General features: G+C 38.1%; 1 protein-coding gene across 2 annotated transcripts; it reads right to left on the bottom strand.

Moving 5' to 3' along the window:
• Window positions 1-7,655, bottom strand: LOC104612884 (BTB/POZ and MATH domain-containing protein 1-like). Of its 2 annotated transcripts, XM_088902369.1 has the most exons (6): window positions 6,728-7,655; window positions 5,326-5,674; window positions 2,179-2,216; window positions 2,002-2,071; window positions 949-1,225; window positions 1-474 (listed from the first exon to the last, which is right to left on the bottom strand). In XM_088902369.1, the coding sequence occupies exons 1-6, from the start codon at window positions 7,144-7,146 to the stop codon at window positions 296-298; spliced, it is 1,332 nt and encodes a 443-aa protein (XP_088758495.1). In that variant the 5' UTR covers window positions 7,147-7,655; the 3' UTR covers window positions 1-295. The 2 variants fall into 2 exon arrangements, with proteins under 2 accessions (XP_088758495.1, XP_010278817.1); XM_010280515.3 differs by lacking the exons at window positions 2,002-2,071; window positions 2,179-2,216.
• Window positions 7,656-8,368: the final 713 nt, after the last annotated feature.

The following is an 8,368-nucleotide window of genomic DNA, read 5'->3' as shown; positions in this document are numbered from 1 at the left end:
TTCCATACATATGCTTCGGTCCATTAGTAAGTGAGATCGCAGAACCATGGCAACAAAACAAAACAAGAGTTGGTGCAAAGAGGAGTTTTTAACAGTAGAACCATGGCATGGCAACAAAACAAACTACCCACGAAAACCTTGGCATTACAAGACAACCATGGCGCTACATGAACCATTAATTTACATCTCATACAGAATGAGAAACAATCGAAAAATGCCTTGGTATTCCTAGCAAACTTTTCTTTCACTTTCCTGGCTAGTGGCTACATTGAGAATGTGATTGTTGTTATTGGTTCTATGTTCTTTGCTTCACCCGCCTTCCATTGACATCACTGCCATCAAGAATTGCTTCATTCCCATACCTGCAGACAATGACGGAGTGTTCACCAACCCTGGCTACATATTCCAATAGCTCGGTCAGAACAGAGGGGCAACTTTCCTTCAAGTATTCAAACCCATCCGTTTGCATCACAGCTGCAAACAACACAACGATTCAACTTTTTAGCCAAACTGCCACTGTGCCACATTCCAAGAGAATTAGCAAAAGCCAAGAAAAATCATATCTTAAAAAAATAAAACACAGAAAAAAACCGGCTATTAATTTCCAATTCTACTACTTTAAATCAGTGCAAATGAAGTTGAAGAGTAGAACTGTACAATGATAAAACCGAACCGTGTAATCAATCCCAAATAGTAGAGATAAGGCCTTGTAGAGTTGAGTAGAATTGAGTAGAATTGAGTACCATCTGAGCATGCTTTGGTACTAGTACTAATTGGACACTGTATCTTGGAGAGTAGCCCTAGCACTTGGCTAACCAACTCAGACTGCACATTCAACTCTTTATTTATTTATTTTCTCCAAATTACAGGTGCTACCTCTATTACCATGTATTTGGACATTTAGATCTAGAGAGTGAAGATAGAAAGCAAACAAACAACCATATTTACCTCTCAGGTTTTCAGGCTGTGCAACAAATTTGAGACACACAGCTTTAAGTTGGAAACAGTGGTGTTGCTCTGCCAAGGCTAACGTAGTTGCTACAGTGTTGATGGCAACATCTTCACAGAGCTTGGCTTCACAAAGTAATCTGAGCCTTTCAAGTCCATATCGGTCTGCTGCTGCAAGCAGATGCTGCCCCATCAGTGTGGATGCCCATTTTGAGTTCAAACCAGTGAATTCTTGCATGTCTGGTATGTCGTCCCAGTATATGAAATGGAGTAACGCCTACAAAATGCATAGCCATGAAAGAGAGAAAAGTTAGACTCCTATTGTACTCCCTTTCAACTATAAAGGAGTCTACTTCAACATCCCAACCAACCACCAAAATTAATGATAAGAAAATGAAGTTACTAGGCCTTGAAGAATCCAAGTGATAATGTTTTTGATAAAGTCATCATACCAGTAACGACATATTAAAAGCCTAGTATAGGAAATTCTGAAGAAATATTGGGAAAAAAAGCATCACCAAGCTTTTCCTCTCGATATACTTAAACCACCTTTTACCTAGTTGTTTCTTTCTCGGGGTGGTTTACCTTGACAAGTTATAGAAAGGGAAGTGAATCAAGGCTTCCTCCTTGTTATCAGATTTAGCTCAACCAAAAAATATTTTACAAATACAGCACTGGAGGGACTTCAATTATCTCTGTCCTAGATCAACCACAGTCATATAAGAGAGAAAGAGAAAAGGATTTAAAGACAGGAAGGATGAAGGAAGAGGAATGGGTCTGGACAACAAGGAGAGGAAATAGTGGCTATCCAAATAATTCAATAAATTGGATTGGGTCAGGAAGACAAAAATAAATAGATCTATCATCTTCACCACCTAAGACCTTGGCAATTTTGTTTTTTTCCCTCATAGACCAGGAGAAAATATTGACATGCCATCATGGGCTTTGTCCACCCAAATAGAAAAGAAATGAATTTATACAGTCACGGTATTTGAAAAGACAGTAATAGATATCTAATAAAATGATGCAAACCAACAATGGTAGAAACTTGACCAAGTTGAAGAAAGCCTTGATAACCAGTAGCAGCACTTGGTGGCCGAACCAAGAGATCGCAGAGCCAGAGCTGGAACAACTAAAATTTGTGAGCAAGAGCAGATCCTTAGGAGAAGAATCCAGCTATAAACTGGTGGATATGTAAGCATCTTCTATGGCACCACCACCACAACTCACCTAAAAATAACCAACTCAGCCAACTTCCCTATGGGCCCCTAAAATAAATACGAGGAACAAACCTCATAAAAACAAACAACAATTTCCAAACCAAAATTGCACAGAAAAAGGACAGGAAATGTAAAGACACGAAGAACATGAACTTCATTTTAAGTTATAATGTCCATGTTACGGAGATAACTTAAGGCAAAGAGTATATATTGTGTATGGTCAGCTGCATCAAAGAAAAAGGTGTTTCACTCTTCCAAAATAGTCATTTCCCATGATATAGAAAATGCAAACCAGCTCTCCTGCCAAGAATTAAATAAAAATGACATCCAAACTAGAATGCTTACAATTTGCAAAGAATAGAAGGCAAACAAAATAAACAAAGAGAAACGTCATGATGACTACATATCCAATCAGCAAGTCACGTACATAATTGTCAAGGCGACGCCTAGGCGACAAGGCACCCTTGGAGGCTCGCCTCACCCAGTCGCCAAGAAGTTTTGTATATTGTCTTATAAAATACTTTTATATTGTTACTTTTTTGAGATTATAATTATAAAATAGACATTATTAAACAAAAATATTCATTTTTTGTGTTTATAAACTAATTTCTTTTTATTATTTTCTTATTTGTTAGGGTTTAATCAACACAAAGAATTGCTAACTGCTGTGTTGAACCCGCAAAGACTTCAGAATCTGAACCAATAAGGGAAAAACTTAAAGTTTTGTCTAATCAACACATTCTTCAGAATTGCTAACTGCTGTGTTGAACCCGCAAAGACTTCAGAATCTGAACCAATAAGGGAAAAACTTAAAAGTTTTGTCTAATCAACACTTTTCCTATAACAAAAATAGGGGTTCAGTCCCCATATTTTTTGAATTTTCTTTTCTTTCTTCTTTTTCTTCTCATAAATATGTTGATTTTCTAGACTTATAGAAAATTATGGACAATTATTAAGGAAAGATGGTTATGGAACCTAGGGAACTACCTAGGATATGTATTTTTTACTTAAAAAAATCCATCGCCTAGGCGCCTAGGCACCCCCTGTCGCCTAGCCTCACCTTGGCGCCTTGAAAACTATGGTCACGTAGCTTGCCGTGCTACATGATGATGAAAACTATGGTCACGTACCCCCTGTCGCCTAGCCTCACCTAGCCTCACAGGGAGTGTCACCAATCTAGTGCTACATGATGAAAACTTGGAACATGGATCCCATAGCTTGCCGTGTCTATTCATAGGATCAGGACCCCTTATTAAAAATGGTACCATCTGCTCAACTGCCTATGCAAAAATTAGGGGTCCAACTTGGGCAGGGTCAGGTAGAGTATGTATCAAATTTTGAAAGAACCTGGCCCTTTTGAGCTGATTTCTGGTCCAATAAAAGACTCATCAGTTGGTGGGTCTCCTACCATCTCAGTATGGAAACAAGTAGAAAGTCATATGGCCCCAAACCAACCTTTTGTTCCAGGGGTCCGAGACCAAAGCCTCTGCAACAAAAGACACCAAGACACACACTTATATAATAGGCCCTAACAGTGTGCAAACTGGACTCCTGTCTCAAGAATTTAAATCCAATAACAAATTCCCCCTAAATTGGCACACAAAAATTGGATAATCAAAGTGCCACAAGTCCACAAGAATATGGTATATAGAATAACTGGGGAAAACACAAGCCATTTCAAGAGAAGGATAAGCACATTAGCAATTTATCTGAAAAACTAGTGAATGATAAAGAAGTTAGCATTTTATGTGCACACCAAATGATAAAGAAGTTCTTGAGAACTATGGAAGATTTTAAGAAAAGAGTCAAAATATCATTCAACTATTGTTCTATAGTGTTCAAGTAATCATGAGACAGGTGAAATAAATGATGATACATAAATAATTTATATTAAATAAGAAAATTTTAAAAGGAAAAACATCATTTCTCATATATATCCTAGCTTAAGTTTTACAGTTGTAGAGGTATCCAATTTTACTACAAAACCAAAATAAATAATAAAAGGTGAAAAACATGATGAGAAAGCTTCGAAACCTGAAAAATTCACCCATGTCTTAGGTTGGGTTTGGGTTGGCCCTTAACCCAACACATCCCATCCAATTTACAACCCTAGTTGGGATTCACAGTGATTTAAGAAAGAGTAGGCATAGGAGGTGTCTTCAGGAACCATTTAGGAATGGTGGTGGCTATGTATTCAGGGCCTATTGGTATTGGTGAGTCAGTTAGAGCTGAAATAATGGCACTGTTGCAAGGATTGAGGTCAGCAAAACAGCACTTCCAAGAATTGGAAGTAGAAAGGGATTCAAGATTGGTCATATCTTGGACAGGGAAAATTAATTTAGCACCTTGGAGTCGTATGCATGCCTTGTGGGAGATAAGTTACCTATCAAGGGAACTCAATTCCACCTTTAGCTGGGTTACAATAACTGCAAATGGAACTTAATTTAATGAATTTCTTTTGCTGATAAAAAAAAGGAGGAAAGATTAGGGGAAGTGAGAGGTTACAAACATTGACCATTGGAGAGAGTTGAGAAGGATTTTGTTAGAGTATTAAGAATTGAGAGGGTTTTATTGTGATAATTTAAAAATAAATAAATAAACATTTTGTGCTTTCACACCTGCACTCATTTTGCAATTCTAGTTATTCAACATAAAAAAATAAAATGGAATATTAGCAAGGATAATAAAGCTACATTTCCTACCAAAACTTATTGCATTTATAATATGACTAATACCAATGCTAACGTAATATTGTGAAATGAATAGAAAGCACAAAATGGTGCATGAGTATACACGTCCCACGACCATGAGAGAGAAGTATAAACATTCAGAAAGAGTATAAAACAAAAAAAAGCTCTGCTACACCAGGAAAATACATTGGATGACAATGATAAAAGAAGACGGAAAAATTCATCTGAAGATGGAAATCAGAAATGGATTATCAGAAAAAAAGAGTTGGTATCAGTAAAGCAGTGGCTGTTTTATTCAACTCATACATAACGTGATGATTGTGTCATTGCAACACAAAACCTGCTTCACAAGTCACAACTATAATGTTGTCTTAACAAGCAAGTGGGCAACCAAGACATTTATGTACAGATGCATTAAGTCAAAAAATGACCAGAACCAAACAATGAGCTACAAGTATTTGAACAACCTTAAAAGCTGGAGCCTCCATGTCTTCAACCTTTATGCATTCGGTATTTCGATCCTTCATTGGGCCAAAAAGCTGTGCCCTAAAGACAGGTGAACGAGCTGCAAGCACCAACTTGTGAGCAGAAAAAATCTCTCCATCAACTTCAAAATTTACATCGGTTCCCCTTCCACTTTCCAGGAGATGCCCAAAATGCTGTCCAATATTAGAAGATGGGACTGGTATTGAGTAGATCTTGGGTCCCTCTGTGTGTGACCTAACAACACCAACGCTACAATGAACAGAGAGACAATCATCTTTAAGGTAATCTGATGTCTCGAGAGCAGTTCTTTTGAAGAAACGTTTATAGCCCCTGCAGTATCCAACAATCACATCCGTTACCTTATGTCTATCAGCCATATCCAGTTCAGTTCATTAACCTTGCAAACGTTGTGATTTATTAACCTATTAATGATCTTGGGAATGTTACATGATACCGCAGAAACTTAGTAGCATATACATAAGTTTTGCATATTATAACATCTTGTTATCTTCCTTCAAAACAAAAGTTTAGCATATTATCCTGGATCATTTCATGAAAACGCATCATAGAGAAGAATCCTCCATAGTCAATCATAGCAAAAAGGGGGGAAATTCTGAGGCCCATAATGCAATATCAAGGATTTATGGCCTAACAGAAGTATAGCTAAATATTCCTACCATATGATAGTACAAGGAAATTAAGTTTCCAAATAGAACTCAGCTAATGCAGTATCGAGGTGTCTAAGTTGTGGTCCATTTTTTAGTCACGTAATTCTTTAGAAAACTAAACTCCTCTTGTTGTCAGTTGTCGCGTTATCCTAGGAACTTAAAGTTCTACAACTGGCAGGGTGTTGGTTCTCTGCATTTTGGTTTTGCAGCCTGCTTCTTCCAAGTAAACTTGGGACCGGTAAGCCCGTGATTGTAAATTGATTCATCTAGCCATGGAACATGAAGGCGACCAACTTTCAGTCAGAGGACAATGCGTCTTAGTTATCCTTGCATACAGGTTATAAGTCCTGACTGATCAAACAAAACTTAAGAAGGATTATGTGCTGAAAAACCAAAAGTTAATCAAGAAGATAGTCGGGCAAATACAAAGAAAAGAAAATGAATATCAAGAAAATCAGAAGCAAATAACCTTATCTAATCAATTCTTTGAGGAAATTTAGGGAAGTTGGGCGTTGAGGCAAGAGGGAATCTACAAATATTCGACCAAAAAATTCAAAGGGGAGAGCCAATGTAATTGCAAAAAAAAAAACAAAAACAAAAAAAAAACTCCAAGGAAAGAAAAGAAAACATTCAAACGACAATGACAATCAATTGCATTGAACCCTAAAAGGATAAAATTACGCCCAAAAGGAAAACGGGAAAGCCCCCAAATTACCACATGCTTCCTCGGTATTTAAGAGTGTACGGCCCGCTCTCCAACGTCCTCCCAAAATGGCTGTGCACCTTATGTTTCTCCTTGCCGCTTTGATCCAAAAGCGTCAATTCGAAAAGGGCCCTGACATCAGTTCCCTCGCTTGCAAGCGCGATAAACAATGAAACATAGGCCGCGTTATCCTCGATGCTCTTCCCATCGGGATAGAAGTAGATCGCCCACGCATACCCACCAACCCAGAAGATGTCAGACGCAATGTATTTGCCAATCCCTAGACCTTTTGAGAGAGAGTATCCCGTGATCTTGAATTGGTGAGAGCCATTTACGGTCTGTGTGACAGAGGTGGAGATGGTGACCGAAGGAGAGGGGGAGGAAGAAGAAGAGGGTTTGGAGGTTTCACTGCAAACCCTGCCCATGCCCATCCACAACAGAGATGGAGTACGTCAGGTTGAAGACGGAATTGGTTTTCCTTCAAACGAATTGGGCTCTTAGGGTTTTCTATTCCCCCCAAGATTCTAAATTGGGGGTTACGATCCACAATTTGCTAGGCTTATCGGCAGGAATTAAGCCAATTGGACTCTGAATTAGGGTTCCTAAATTCCTTCCTATCGGGATTCCAGGGATTGGCGACGATTTCTTCTGCAAGATCCAAAATAGGTTTCTAGGGTTCCGTTTCTTCTAAGCCCTTTTCAAACATAGATAGAGAGAAAGACAGAAAGAAAGAGAGAGACAGAGACAGTCAGAGAGGGAGAGAGAGCGCTGGTGAAGGGAATTAAACGGGAGGTTTGGTTAGAATTTATAGAAAGATTTAAATGCACGAGAGAGAGAGAGAGAGAGAGAGAGAGGGTTTATTTAAAATAAAAATCAAAACAAAAAAAAAGGGAAAAAGAAAAAGGAAAGAAATGTGAGTGAAAATAAAGAGAGTGTGTGTATGGTGCGTGTCCGACGCAGAGAGAAACATAAGAAACTAGAACTTTCTATGATGGAGAGAGAGAGATGACGGCTTTTGCTCTTTTTCAGTTTCCCGCACGAGAGTCGGTTTACTTTTCAGAAAACCGCCTTATCTTATCATCTATACGTTTTGGATTTCCATTCAGTACTTCTGTTCTGTCTTCTGTCTTCTGACTTCTGAGTTCTGACTCTATTCAACATAGCAGTATGGATAATAGATTTTAGGAGGCTGCCCATGTGAGAAAAAGAAACTCCGCGTGCTACCTTGCCACGTGGCTATATGATTAGCATTGAAAAAAATTAAAAAGCTGTTCGCTTTGTGACATAGGGAATTCGACCATGACAAAGTTTGTAACCAATGGTAGCAAAAGCCCTTTTTATCATGTATTTTGGATGGCATGCATTTTTGGGAGAATAACATTTCAGCCAGGATCAGAATTTTTAGGCTCAAAGTAGAGAAGGGGTAGATGTCGACTTTGAATTGATGCTAATTTATGATGTATAAAATTGGGGTTTTTGACATTTTGAATGTTTATAGCTCTTTGGTAGAAATCAGAAATATGTATTGTGCCTGTCCATACTTCTCCATAAATTTTTTTAGTTGAAAGGTTTAGAAAGACTAAGGGTAGATAAAAAACAACCAATGAACCTCATATGCTTATTGTTCTATCTCCACCATTTAATACCATGTAA

This window comes from Nelumbo nucifera, chromosome 4 (assembly GCF_055504915.1).
Source record: "Nelumbo nucifera cultivar China Antique chromosome 4, China Antique-T2T, whole genome shotgun sequence".
In the NCBI taxonomy this organism is placed as follows: Eukaryota; Viridiplantae; Streptophyta; class Magnoliopsida; order Proteales; family Nelumbonaceae; genus Nelumbo; species Nelumbo nucifera.
The sequence above is the reverse complement of the archived record's forward strand: the minus strand, read 5'-3'. Positions and strand labels throughout refer to the sequence as shown.

Coding starts and splice junctions, on each gene's coding strand:
- LOC104612884 (XM_088902369.1), bottom strand. CDS start 7,146: ATGGGCATGGGCAGGGTTTGCAGTGAAACCTCCAAACCCTCTTCTTCT. Junction 5,675..6,727: donor AAATACCGAGGAAGCATGTG/GTAATTTGGGGG, acceptor TGGATACTGCAG/GGGCTATAAACGTTTCTTCA. Junction 2,072..2,178: donor GCTGAGTTGGTTATTTTTAG/GTGAGTTGTGGT, acceptor TAGTTGTTCCAG/CTCTGGCTCTGCGATCTCTT.